Source organism: Solenopsis invicta, chromosome 5 (genome assembly GCF_016802725.1).
Source record: "Solenopsis invicta isolate M01_SB chromosome 5, UNIL_Sinv_3.0, whole genome shotgun sequence".
Classification (NCBI taxonomy): Eukaryota; Metazoa; Arthropoda; class Insecta; order Hymenoptera; family Formicidae; genus Solenopsis; species Solenopsis invicta.
This window is the reverse complement of record NC_052668.1, coordinates 16516856-16531479: the sequence shown is the minus strand read 5'-3', so window position 1 is coordinate 16531479 and position 14624 is coordinate 16516856. Positions and strand designations below refer to the sequence as shown.

The 14624-nt window shown below is 42.2% G+C and overlaps 1 protein-coding gene across 4 annotated transcripts in view; it reads left to right on the top strand.

Moving 5' to 3' along the window:
* Positions 1-14624, top strand: part of LOC105205829 (nuclear receptor coactivator 6) — a 242440-nt gene that overhangs the window by 216391 nt on the left and 11425 nt on the right. For all 4 annotated transcript variants that reach the window (XM_026131897.2, XM_026131896.2, XM_026131898.2 and 1 more), the window contains exons 3-4: positions 7582-7798; positions 14276-14430. In XM_026131897.2, the coding sequence (XP_025987682.2) occupies positions 7582-7798; positions 14276-14430 (372 nt within the window). The remainder of the gene's footprint in view (positions 1-7581; positions 7799-14275; positions 14431-14624) is intronic.

The window sequence follows — 14624 nt, the reverse complement described above, 5'->3', positions numbered from 1 at the left end:
TTAAACAATGGTATACCTATTTGTCGAAGTCGCTATGTTAAAGCTTCAATTATATTCGCTCGTAACGTTTCTGCTTTTATTACGTTTTAGGAGAACGGGTTAAAAGGGCGATTAAACGCGAATGCTCTTATTGCACGAGCAGTAATGGCTGCTAATTGATTAATGAGAGATCTCGAGAAAATACCCCGCTCCGCTATTACGGGAACGGTGATTGAAGAAAAAGCATTAGCAAAAGCGAAACGAGCGAGTGAATCACCCGCGATTATTCGGCAATTGAACAATCGTACGATTAAACGCGGTTTATTAATTTTATTACGCGCGAAAATTACGCGATCGACGCTGGGAGGTGTCTGCTATAGGGATTTCCAATGCACGGATCGCGAAAAATTATTCAGCTCTGGTTACGATGATTCCATTGTATTACGATAATCCTTTATTATAAATAACTTTATTTCAGCTAACTGTCCTTTAGATTCATTAATTTTCTTCAACTTAATTTTGTCCTTCATTTTAACAATATTACGGGAAAGTCTTTTGTAATTAACGTTCTGATATCATAATTAATAAAAATTTAACAACCGATAAATTTAGTTTCAGGCGATGTAATTTGTCTCTTATTAATTGTCATTTTATTAATTGACTTATATTCAGATTAGATTTATTTTCATTTTTTTATCTTTCGAACCTATTACATATTTAAATCAAGCTTTGTTCCAGCATACTCGTAGTTTTAAATCAGTTTCCAACTATCAAAAAACTGCGCAGTAACTCATTTTGGTGCTAAGGAAAATTTTGTAATGCGCAGATTCCAGACAGTCGGGAACTAGTTTGGAAATATGGAACAAAGCTCTGTTGAAATTTCAAGCCTTTATTTTCTCTCTCCAAAAAAAAAGAAAAAATGGTCACCGTAACTATGAGAATTAAAAAACTAAAATTCGAAATGAACAATTATTAAACTCCGTACATGGAAATGATTTGCTTCGACGCGACGTTAAAAATATTATCAATAGAAATAGAAAATATAAGCGAATCCTTCAAGGGTTCATGCTTCATATTTTGAGAAATAGATTCATAAAATTATATTTAATAAAAAAAATTATAAAGTCGAAGGATTAAGTAGAATAAATAAATAATTAATTTACTCCCTGTCTCTTCGCTTTTTCTTGATCCCTAAAGCCAGAACATTGCGGATATTCGCCGTTTTAAAAATGGGGCTCGTGATGATTTATATAATTTTGAGAAAACCCTGGTCTACTGTCTTCCATTAATCTCTGTTCAGATCGCAACTCTGTCTGCCGATTGTAAATTATTTTGTTACGTTGTCACGTTTATTTTCACCATAGTGTCTCGTGCGATAGGCTGTGATGGAGAAGCGCACGGTCTTTCGGGTCACTTGTTCATGAACGAGTGGTAATTAAGCGAGCGTCACGTAGCACGCGCTCCCTTTCGTTCCTGCCACGAGCGACGTTGGCATAAAGCGTTCCTATCCACAAGGGACGTATCCTATGCGAGTGACTTATCGCGTGATGAATCAGTATCAGTTTAGCCAACCAGATGATCATCGATGGATTACCAGGCGTAGATCGCGCCTCTTCTTTTTCCCTCGCTGCGGTATTCCCGGATCACCGTGACGCTCGACGCGCGACATTGCGACGACGACGACGACGACGCGACGCCCACGTTGCTGACGATTGACTTTTGAAATTGTCACAGATCATCGAGTTTATCGTGATGCGGCGCGCGGGCACCTTCGATCTTGTCATCTCTCCTCCCGTCGCCGCCGCGATCTATAATAAAACGAGGGCGCGTGTGTCGCGACAGAAACTGTAACTTGTCGTTCATCAAGGAATTAATTGGGAAAATTTGGGAGCGAGGTGCGCATACGTAGTTCTACACGTGTCGTAATCAAGGTAAGCACCTTTTGTGAGAAATGCAGGCGGACACGCGATTACCGCTGAAGAGTTACTAATTAATGAATTAATCAACTGCCGGCATCTAGTGACCTAAATATCCCCGAGACTCTTCGTACACGTGGGGGGGTCTATTTTCAGTTGCCAATTAATTGCTTCATTAATGAAAGTACTGGAATTGGTTCGTTCGTTCGTTCTTGCAAATTCAAACTATCCGAGTCGCGGCCCGGGTCGACATGAAATTCATTTTTTTCATCGTTAAACAACAGCGTTTGACAAAGCGGAAACTTCGTCATTGTTATTCTTCAGCGCGTACAATTTTGGGATTCAGTAAATTAACTGCGCGTCGTTGCATCTCGTTTCGCAATACCGCGTTGCAACAGCGAGAGCCAAATGCCTCTTTGTAGACGATTGTAGACGCGGAGGCACCTTTCATAACGCTCGACAATTGCTCGAGTTCAATAATGGCGATATTAATGCGGGAACACAGCGTCGTCGATCGTAAATTAGATATTCGCATTGACGTCGACAAACGCTCATTGTCAATTCATATTCCCGGCTTTGATGCGAAACTTTTAATAGTGGCAGAGTTTAATAACGCGAATCTCTCTCTCTCTCTCTCTCTCTTTCTCTCTAAAATTTGATATTCTCGTCGCCAGAATGAGCGCGAAATGAAAAAGCTGCACAACGTCGTAACGCGAAAACGCGGGTTTAAAATCAATTATCTTAAAATTAAATCGATCGTAACACAACACATTCGAGTTCTACTGATAATATTGTAACAATTCATTACGAATTTGTTGCGATAAGCACAAATGATAGCTCGCCCGCTTAAGTGACGCGCATGTATAATCGAATTACGTAGCGCGGTTTTATTTTAAACTGCGCACGTCGCAGGAAATTCGTAATAACTGAACAATTGTGAGAGATTCCGATAATTGATTCGGCCTCGCTTTAAACGACGCGACTTTACGTAACGACGCGCGTTCGCCGTTTCATTCAATTATACAATATCTAGTTCAGCGTTCAGCGAAAACATTATTGCGCACGGCGACGCTCGCCGTAACGGATGGGCTGCCACTTGTTACCCCGAAAGAGGAGAAGAGACTCGCGTAGTCATCAGGCCTGCGGACTCGCTCGAGCGATCCGCCCGCTCGACGTTCATCTGGGAAACGTTACCCGCGAACAATCGTACGTTTACGTACATACGTACGCGAGTTTAATTATCCGCGGTTGACAGGTACATACGGCGACGTGTGCTCCCGCGCTCGATTGTCTCGAGAGCCAATTTGTGAGCCTCGGGAACGAGCGCCGCCGTCGCCTCGGTCCCGCTGTCACAATTAAAGTCATAAAATCGCGGACTAATAGCCTTGTTACGTTAATTCAGTGTAATGTCGCGCGGTAACGATAAACGCGGTATATAGATATGCAAGAACGTTCTCGCGTGGTGCAGAGCGCGAAGGGGAACTGGCATAAATTTAATTTAACGACCTCGAGGTCAGCGTGTCGCGTCTCATCGAGTCGACTCGCGAGAGAGAGAGAGAGAGAGAGAGAGGGAGAAATAGGGGGGCTCCTGCGAAGTTGATTGCCGGGGCCCTGAGATCTGGAGTCGGCGGACGGGCGCGCGTGTGTTGCGATGGCACTCGATGATTTACCTCTCTCGAGATAAGACTCGCGCGAGACGAGATCGTCGCGATCGAGGAACGGGGAACCACCCCGGGCGAGTTCCGCTAGGCTTTACGCGCTCTCCTCGAGCATCGCTTACGAGGATGCATATCGATTTACGACGTTGGAGCGCGAGTACCCCGCGCTCGGATTGTGTCTCCTCCCCTACCCCCGGCTCGTTTTACGCGAGTAATTAACGCGCGTTATTTGCGAACATCTTAGTATTGGTAAATAAGGAGATTTAAATATAATATTATGCCCTCGACTGGATCGTATGACAGGTTTATTACGTCTCTAACTGGTTTCTCTTTTCCATTACCATTAAATTTCATCGTAGACGGTTCTTGTAATTAGAATCATTGCTATATATATGTGAGAAATGAGAGTAATACTGTATTTCACAATAACTCGCTGCACTTTATTTTCCGCGCGTTGGCAATGTGAGGAACAAAAAAGAAAAAAGAAAAAAAAACGTTTATCGCGGACGTATCTGTTTCTGGACATTTCCAAGAGAGTTTGCAGTATTAATTTCATTCTCTCCCGATGTAATATAGTCTGTCCGATTATATGCGGTACAGTAACCTATTATATAAAATAATTTCATGTAAAACCGGTGGAACACTGCGCGTGCTAGCTGGCTCGTTTGGCGTGGTAATTACAACGAGCGCAGCGCATGGTTTATTTTCCCTTTCAAGATCGTCTAATCAAGAGGGAGGAAGAAAGGGAGATACTCTCTCCCGCTACGTTCATCCGGGCACAAGGGAACGCGGGTAAAAGCTATCGTATTAAAGTCGTTTCTGTCGCAGTACGGCGTCTCATTTTGTGTCCGAGAAAAAGGATTAAATCGCGGTTTCCGCCGCCGGTCGCCGCTCGTGATTACCTCGCGTGCAACGGGCGGCGTGTGTGCCATGACGGGAAATAATGCCGTGGAAAGCGGCGGCGGTGCGTGTATTGCAGCCCGTGCGCTCTCTCGGTGACGAGGATTATTTAGGTAGTGATGCAAACACCTTGCGTACATGCCTCGCGCACGTACAACACAATCGCGCGACGTAACCGCAACAGCACGCTCGAAGGCAATGGCACCGAGTGTGCGCGAATAAAAAGAGATGAAAAAAAAAAGACAGATCGAGTTTTCGCGCGCGATATTCGTGTCTGTAGCGGTTTCGTTTTACGAAGAATGCGAATGACTGTCGAGCGCAGAAGAAACTTAATTTTCGAGCGGTTTTATTCGTGTACATTTGCGGTACACTGTTATTCGGTTAGTTTTTATATCTTACTTGGGACCGTGATCTTTTTCGTTCTCAAAGGACGAAATTTTACACGGATACCTTCTCAGGTCTTTCATTTTCCAAATAAATGCTACTGCCACAGGCATATCCAGGGCGGGGAGGTTGAAACGTTGTTTTTTTTTTTTTTCTTGTAATTATAAAGAAGCATGACTTTGACTTTGGTTAAATTTTTTGTCATCATAAATTTTAAAGATGTAAAATCTTAAATTGTTTTTGGAAACAATTGTCGCATAATTCTTTAATTTTGTAAATTTTATTGAGTAATCTTTTTTGCCTTATTCATCATTTTGCTTTTTATTTAACTTTAGCTTGATATTACATTTTTAATATTTGATGTTTTCTATACAGAAGATTTCTTTATATTTTTACTGAACTTCAAAAAATTCTTTTTTCTGGGAAAACGATTATGAATATTTTGCATGTAATAACAATAATAATAACAATATTAAACTGCAACCACACATTTTTAATAATTGTATTTTGAAAAAAATGTCATGATTAAAAAATCTAATATTTTTCCTATTCAAATAAATTAAGAACAAAGAGATATTATAAGTCCTAAACTCTAAAATAGCAAAAAAGAAAAAAAAGTTATTAACGTAAAAAGTTGCTCTTTATGTGATAACAGAGTTAATAAATCCCCTTGAAGAAAAATCCTGAATATGTCCATGGTCACCACCTCTATATTTTTTCGAGGGAAAAAATTCCATCGATCTGGCGGTGGCTGCAATCGATTCGTGAATCACTAACTCTTCGTTCATCCGGGCATGTGTCTGTCGCGACGGTATCTTTGATCCGCAATATTCCCGAGGTGGGCCGCGTTACGACGCAGACTTTCCCGTTTCTCTCTCAGCGGTATCGCAGTGGGCGAGTGGGCGTGATTAGCCGGTAAAGTGATCATCGCTGATGAGCGCCCCGCCAGAAGGGGAATGAATAATAGACTAGTCGGAGAAAACACGTTTTGATTGAGTTAACCGCCGGTGTGCGTACGTCATTACATCGGCGCGGCGACTCGTCTAATTCCCGACGATGCAAGGCCGACCGCATTTCGTCGCACATATAATCCCGCGCCGTATTTGGGTCGTTCTTAATTAACCCGCCGGGTACCCTTTCACGCGGGATGCTACGAATCCGCGCGCGTCTCCTTTCCGCAAGATTCGGCGAACCGCTGCACGTAACATCGGATGTCGTCGAGTCTTTGCTGTAATATACGTATTCAACTTGTTCTATATCCGTGACTTAATTGATCTTGTAATTCGATTTGGTTTAATTTTGTTTAACTCTTAAGGTACCGTGGGTATTCTGTACCCGACAGATTTTATTTATGAAAGCTTCTTCTGCAACCGAAGAAGGCTTCGGTTTGACTTTATGTATTAATTATATGTAATTTAATTACACAACCAATCTTCAATTGGTTGTGTAATTAAATTACATATAATTAATGCATAAATAAAATTAACGTAATGTAATGTTTAACACATTATTAATATATTATTTTATTTATTACATATAATTACTTTAAAGTACGTTCAATGAGTTTTTGTAAAAATCATTTTAAACAGATGGAAAAGTCGGAATCGAGAGACTCATGACGATACCAAGAAGGATCGTTTTTCACACAGTATCTTAAGGATTAATCTTTAATTTAAAAATAGCTCTAAGTATCTAGAATTAGCGTGATGTCGCTTTTTCGTTGTCATTAGCAATTACGCTAGCGATCGCCACGCGATCGACGACCATTGCGACGACGGTCGGAAAAACGCCACGACGATTAACATTTCGCGCGGCGCGCTTTACGGATACTTCTTGTATATCAAGCGGTATCATCTTATTTACGGCACGCTGGTAATGGCATCGTGTTTGCGGCCGTAAATTGCTGCGGAACGTCTCCCGAGCTGACAAGTAACACGACGAAGCCCGCGCACGGCCATTACGGGCATCGGCCTGCGGCCTTCCAACTCGGACGCGTTTTAACTCCGCTCGCAGCGTCGCGCATCGATCATGAGATTCATGAGCATCGTCAGTCCGGGGCCACCGACTCCCTTGGTCTCCCTTTCTTTCTCTCGCCTCTTCACCTCTCGCCTCGCACGACCGTTCCACGCATCAATATTCGCCAATTATGGCGATCCGATTCGACGAAATCGGACGTAGACAAAGGAAATCATCTTTGTACATCAACTGAATCATAATTGTCACGTTCCGCACTCGATGAAAATGCTCTTTTCGCGAAGTTTTTCGACAATTCTCGCAAGATAAGATCCTAGACCTATGATTCCCAAAGTGTGAATTGCAAGCCAATTTTTAATGATGAATCGCGAAAAATAGAAAATAAGCGCAATCTTCAAACTTTCATATGTCACATTTTGAGAAATGAAAAAATATTATTTAATAAAAAAAATTATAAAGTAGGCGAATTAAAGTAGTACAAATAAACAATCAATTTACTCTGTCTCCGTCCCCCTTTTTTTTCATACCTCCTGAAGCTGAGCTGCGGGTGTTTACCATTTTATAAAATGGGTCGTGATCTGCATAAGTTTAGGAAACCCTGGACCGATGTTTTTCTAAGTCTCGAGGGAATATCAATGCATTGAGAGAGATTCTCTCGACGAGACTTTCGTCATGCGTTCGAAATGACTCGAAGTTAGCTCGTTAGCTTCATCACACCGGCTGCGATACGATCAGGCGAATAACAAGCGGCGTGCACGTTCTTGTTTCAGGTTGCGACGCGACCTTGGAGCCCGGATCAGGGCAAGACGCGGGAGATGACCAAGCTCTGTAACCATAAGAGGAAACTTCTGCTGCCGGCCGCGGCCGCCAGTCCTGTTGCGTCCTGTACGCCGGCGGTCTCGTCGTCGACTTTATCTTCAGGCCCGACAACGGCCTCGATTCATGCGAACGCCGACTCGCCCACGTCGCCGGATAAAGCCAGAAAAGGTAAGGACGCGAATGCTACCAGAATGACCGGATTATGGTCCAGATCGAAAGAACTCGCTACCGGTAAACACAATAATGAAAAAAAAAAAATATAGTAGGAGTGAAAGTGCCCTGCTATGTTTTGTAGTATACATACAAGTTTAACGTGAGTCGAAGGTTTTTAACAAAAGTAAAAATGTGAAAATATAAAAAAATTTAAATATACACTAATTAAGTAATATTTGACAATTACACAGAAAGAACAATTTTACTGCAACATCTAAAAATTTAACTAGATACAGATCAGAAAATAAATTTTATGCTGGTTCATCAAAATAATTATATAGGACGCTCAAGTTAATATTACTGAGAACAGTTTTGAACATTCTAGCAATCGAGTTAAACATCCGATACAATTTTTGAAATAGTTGAATATAATTATTTTCACATCTGTACTTCAATAACATTATTCTTTCCGTATACGCAAGTACACTTTTGGCCTAAAATGATTACACGTTTCATCAAACAAGTATTTGCGCCAAACTTCTGAATTGTTTTTCGCGTTAGGCAATTGATCTTGCGATCGATCAAAATCAAAATTCTTCCACCCTCGACATGCGTCTTCATAATCTCGACAACAGATGAAATTATATCGCCTCTCTCTCTCTTTCGCTCTCACACACGCGCACACTCGTGTGCACGTGTCGGGGAAACTTTCCTTATCGATCCGGCGTATTAACAAAGTTTTCTGTCAAGTCGGACGTCGAACCGGCGCCATAATCGCCGAGACCGTTTATTCACCGTCGCGCAGGAACACGTGCCAACTTTTATTGGAGGAAGACCAAAAGTTTTTCCACCCCGTCAAGTGAGCCGTGATCATTAGGGAAAAAAGTCGACGGTGGAAGAAGGACGACGAAATTGCGGCATTAGCGAAGTCGGTTCACTCACTCTCCCCCGCCTTCTCCCACACCTTCCTCGCTTTCTCCTTCTCCCGCTTCAGAATCATTCTTTCTTCGTTCACCAAGTTGGCATTAAACCTTCGAGAGAAGCGCGACGAAGGGCGAAAACGGTGTGCAGGCAGGGCGGAATGATGTATCACCGTAGCCGCCAAACTCTCCACCGAATTTCATTACCAAATCCCATAACCAACGTATCCCATCCCGCCGTTACTTCTTTTCTCATCCTCTACCACCCCCTCCCCTTCCTTTTTCCCTTACTTTCCGCGCCGTTAATTAAGCGGCTGTTGCAGGACGCGACGGACGCGTTCCCGGCGTACCTCTACCTGTATTCCAAATTGCGTCGGCTAGAAATTATAATCCGCTTGTAGATTGAAAGCCGAGCACGGCCGTGTCGGCGACCAACGGTTATTAAACTTTCACCCTGCGCGCGTCGTAACTGCGCGTTTTAATATTATTCGCAGCGGGGCTGGAAACGCTTCGACGTCAGATTACTCGAATACAACGCGGCAATGATATATTTAGACTATAAATGCGTTATAAAAAAAAAAAAAATATTAATTTGCGTTATAAAGTCAAAGATTTAACGTCGTAAATTTTCATTTGTGATCAGTATAGTGCTCGCGTGATATACATTTTTTAAAGAAAATAAAGGGTAAATCTTGAAAATGTTAGGGTTTTGTTTTTACATGGTTCTAACTCAATTTGTGATTGTCAAGAGTTTCCCCTTTCCGAGACAAATTGTTCAGCTGTCACGTTGAAAATTGTATGATGGCTGATTTAATTATTAATTAAACTGACCGAAGATTGATGAAAGAAGACTTCAGCAAACTAGTAGCGGTCTTTCTGGTAGCGCCAAACAATTAATACCACTCTTGCGTGAAATTAAACTTGTCAGTTGTTCTCGCGAAAATTTGTTAGTGTGACATTAGATATTGGAAGGCTAATTAGAAAAAAATTTTCCGTAATGTTGTTAAAATAAAGGGCAACGTTGAGCTTTAAAAAATAAATCCAAGTTACCTGAGATAAAGGACCATACGTTAACGATAACAAACATTTCCGATAGTAAAAAATGGGTCGATTCGCTCGCAAATATGTGATAGATTAGCGCGATGCGTTCTATCGCATATGGACGTGTTCGCGAACAGCGTCGCAGGGGGTGGGCGAGGGCAGTAGTTTCGCGCTTGCATCTGGAAATCTGGGGCTGAAGTTTAACTCGAGTTTACGGCCGGTGTGCGAGGCAAGATAATACGTATACGTCGGTGGCCGTGTTTTTATGGGACTTTATAGGGGGTCGTTTTAACATCGACGCGCGCACTCGCGCCGCTTCGATTCCAATTCTCCGGTGATGTAAAACGACACGCTTTGGATGGCAGGGTCGGCTTTTTCCCTGACTTTCTCTTCTCTCCGGTTTGCCGCGCCGTCGGGGGTTGCTTGCATTCGGGCTCACGCTCCGCGCAAATATACACACGCACGCACACGCACGTTCCACGACAGGGGAGAAGAGAGCCGGCAAAGGGAATAAGTGGAGAGGCTCGAATGAATCTTTATCGTCGAACGTCGAGCTCCCAAGTTTTCATAACGCGCTCATTCCCCGGTGGGAGCCGATTTAATTCCCCCTTTTTTTCTGATTTTCAGTTTGACTAGGCCGGCTTAAGAGGGAGGGTCTTCGTTTACGAACGACGGATTATATATCACGTTGAGAGTAGAAATGATTGAACGTCTGTTTCAGTTTTATCGGTCACGAGAGCGAAATGGAAGTCGTAATTATTCGAAGCAATTTGCTGACATTAAAGTTTACAATACGCTAGTTGCTTTGTTAGCTTCTTCCAGAGAATAGAAAGTACCAACTTCTGCTTATTTGTGCACTGTAATTTTAGATAGAATTTGAAGTCGTTTACGACAATTCGAAATGCTTAATATTATTTTATAAACTCTCTTTGTGATCTTTCGATAACGGTAAACAGAATGTTTTTACTTTGCATATTGCGAGGGAAAATCGCTCTAAAATAGTCGTTCGAGACTTAAATTGGATAATCAAGTGCAACTTCATTACCCGGATTGGAAATGTAAACGAGAATCATCACGCGCCGTGCGATTGTTGCATCGATGGTCGTGGCGCACAGTCCAAATCTAGGACGCGGTTTACACGATCTTTTGTTGCTCTAAACAATTTTCCCCGTAAACAGTTTCCCCCGGAGCTCGATCGATCACTTTTGTCCTCGACGTCGACGTGGTGCGCGGCAGTTACGACGACATCCCGAGAGCACCGAGAAGCGATTTTACGGGCGACGAACTCCAATTCACTCTTCTCTCCCCCTCACGCGACAGCAGCCACTCTTTCTATCGGGTTTTCGTTGTAGGTGGCAAACTTTAAAAATTCCTTCGGCGGATTTTGCTGCACGCGAGCTTGTTTGTTTTCGTTGCCCACCGAGGGGCAACAGATCGCGTCGTGTAAACAGATTACCACCACCCGCCTGACGGGTCTATTGGGCCCGCATTCTTTTCCGAAGACGTCTGTTTACGTAGGCTGTCTCTGCGAGAAAATAATCTTCTGTTAAGGAAGTAAGTGTAGAGATGAAACGGAGGAAAAACACTATCCCGCACAAGATGAAAAGGCAAATCTCGGTTAATGAGAAATATACAATTTAAGACGTTATGTAAATTGAATGAAGGGGAAAAGAGAGAGACCTTATACGAGTTTTATTAGCGTGGGAAGGATTAATTCGAATTAGTTCCGATTGCATTAAGAAGGAATGAATCTCAGGGCATTTCCTGTCTGCTTTACTCATTGCGGCTATCCGACGCTGCCATCTCAGACCAATCGGGCCGGTTCGTATCTTCTTATCGCGGCGACGATCAATAAAGTCTCGGGAAGAGGAAAGAATTCGTTCTCTTCCCTTCGCTGTCTGTGACGACGATGACGACGACGACGATGATGAGAAGAACGAGAATGTTACCGCGACCGGGTGCGGCTGATGGTGAAAGTAGCGATGGTGGTGGATACTAGAGGAAGAAGAGTGAAAGAAGCCAGACTATACCTTTAGTGGGGCTACTGGGGGAAGACAGTGATGGTAGACACGGAGTTGATAAGGGTTAATTTTGTACGAGAGGAGAGCGAGCCATGGTCGCGCGCAAGCGAGAGGGGGAGGGAGGCAGAGCGGAGGCAGCTTTGCGGTCCAACGACTGCGTCCGGTTGTGATTCTTGCGCCTGCCCCGAGAGTGACGTTCGTTGCCTCAGCGGTGGGTTCTTATTCTTCTCTCTGTTTCTCCCTCGGGCCACCCTTGCACCCACTTCCGTTGGTTGGTCGCGCAAGCGCATTTCGACCCCGTTTCGCTCAGTCCGCATCAACGCCTTGGCGTAACGTAACGGCGTGATCCCGACGGATTTTTATGCTCGCACTGAAGAGAGTCATTTCGCGAGACTGGAGCTGTGGACCTCGGGAACGTAGACTTACGACGCTCGTCTACCGTTGTAGACGTAGTTACATCGCCGACGATGCCATCAGCGTTCGTTCTCGATGATGCTGCGTCAGTGAGACCGATAGAGAGTGAATCTATCCCGCGATCTTACGAATGTCACCTTCATAGGTGCGTTTGATTCTAGCTCGAACGGTACTAAGTGGGGATCTCGAAAATTTAGAGTTCTACCATTGCAAGCGTGCATTTATTCGCAATCCATAAAAAAAAAAAATGCTTCGACAATGCTGAGATTCTTAAAATTTACATGTAGTACGTTTAAATCTTTTCTTCTGCTGTGCGTGATAATAATAAATTGTATTACGTATAATTTAATCAGTTGCAAGAACTAAAAGTCTTCCAATAAAGAAATACATTTTTTTTTTATTATAACAAAGAGAGAACAGATAGACTGTATATAAATTGAGTTTAAATAAATTTGCGTTCCATAAAGTTGGTCGTTTGTTACAAGCAAGTCAGCAACGAACGTCGCAACGTGCTTAAGTGAGTAAGGTGGCGTTTGGAAACAGCCGCAAACGACGAACTACATCTTCCAATTACTACGTCGCCCTCTTTCACCGGGGTTTAACGACGAGAACGTTTATTGCTCGAGCCATTGACTGCAGGCATTCCAAGTAGACGGGAAGACTTTACGCGTTCGCGCGAAAACCCCGGAAGCCACAAAATGGATCCAAAGATTTTACGCAAATCTACCGTTCCCCCTCTTGGAAATCGGGTTAAACTGCCGTCGTCAGGACGGACAAGTTGCCTTACTGCCATCGTAGATTCATTACTATCCCCCCCACACTCTCTTTTGCTTTTGCTTCTCGTCGTTTTCATGCTTCTCCCTCTCCGTCGAGAATTATCCGGCCCTTCTTCCCCGCGTCAATCGGCGCGCCCGGAGAATAATTATCCTCTGTAGGCTTGCAGATAAAAGATCCCCTTAGCCTATCGCTCCGTTGAATACCTTATCCCTCCTGCTTTCTAACATATCTCGTAAATCACGGTAATTCGGAAGTGTCGATGGCCCCTGTGGCGGTTCTTGAATATGCGGATGATAAAGTTTCAAAAGCATTATAAATTGAGTTTTGTTTTAAAAATTAAAAGTTCTTTTCGACATTTGAATTTATGCAATTTATTTTATTAGCGCGTAATATTTGTCAATGTACAATAATCCCAATATTATACGATCTTGTTTCTGTATTTAACTTTGTTAATTGCGCAATTTAATATTCGTTAAATTGTTACTCCGATATCTTGTCAAAGTTTAGTGTATAATTTCCAGAACTTTCCAAGATAAAATATATGATTTAGATTTAAATTATTAATACATTGACAATATCGTTTTCTCTGTTATGTTTTTTAACTTGCATTGTATTTTAAAGCAATTTTAAAATATAAATTAATAATATTATATATATATATATATGTATATATATATTGATTCTGAGAAATCTTAATTATATGACAAATTTAAATTGATTAGATAATATCTATAATAAATAATATTTTATTATTTATTCATATAATTTAAATTGTAAATTTGATGCTTACATCTATTGTAGAAAGAATAATGGTTAATTATAATTATCAATTTTTATAATGTGGAAAATATTTAATGCTGCAGTACTGCTTTAATTATTTAATAGTTAATTACAGTGTCTGATTTGGCATTCTATCACGTTTCTCGATCTATTACCAACAATATTTTCATTTCGCGAAAGATATTTTCCGGAATGATAATGAGACCGAGGGAAAGGCCGACGTTTCAAAAAGCACGGGAGAATTAAAGCACGGAAATGTCGGGCTAAATACGATTTAACCTTGCGGCAGGATTTCAAATGGAACACTTGCTTCATTAAGAAGCTTGGAACGTCGTCTGAATAATAAGCGAGAAAGCCGGCGGCGCGGGATTAGGGCGAATAAGTCGTATTTTAATTTCTACAGCGCCAAGGACTTATCGTCTTTCACAATTGCGCTCCGGACGGGAAAAGCCTTTGTCGATTCAATTTCAAATAGATGCCGGCGAATCGAAGGTAATTGGATTCCGGTTTATTAAGAGATACTTTATTGGCGTGCGCAGATGGCCTCAGCAAGAAGAAGAAGAGGAAACTAGGAGGCATAGGCGGCATTTATTCCGGCGTCTCAGTTTCGCAACTTCTGGCACAACGGGAGAGAGCTATTGCTGCGGTTGCGGCATCTGGAGTTCAAGGTTCACCGGTGCCTAATGGATCGCAGGTAATTGAGTCGTAGCTATAATTGAATGTCGGTTTGCTTCTTAAGCCGAGAGAGTTGTTTCTTTTTTTTTCTTTTGCTAAATGTTTCACACAATATTGAACAACACATAATTCTTATTATATAATGTATCATAGAAACAATGCAAATATAAAAATTTATATTTTACTTGCTCTTTAATAAAGAATCAGTTATGT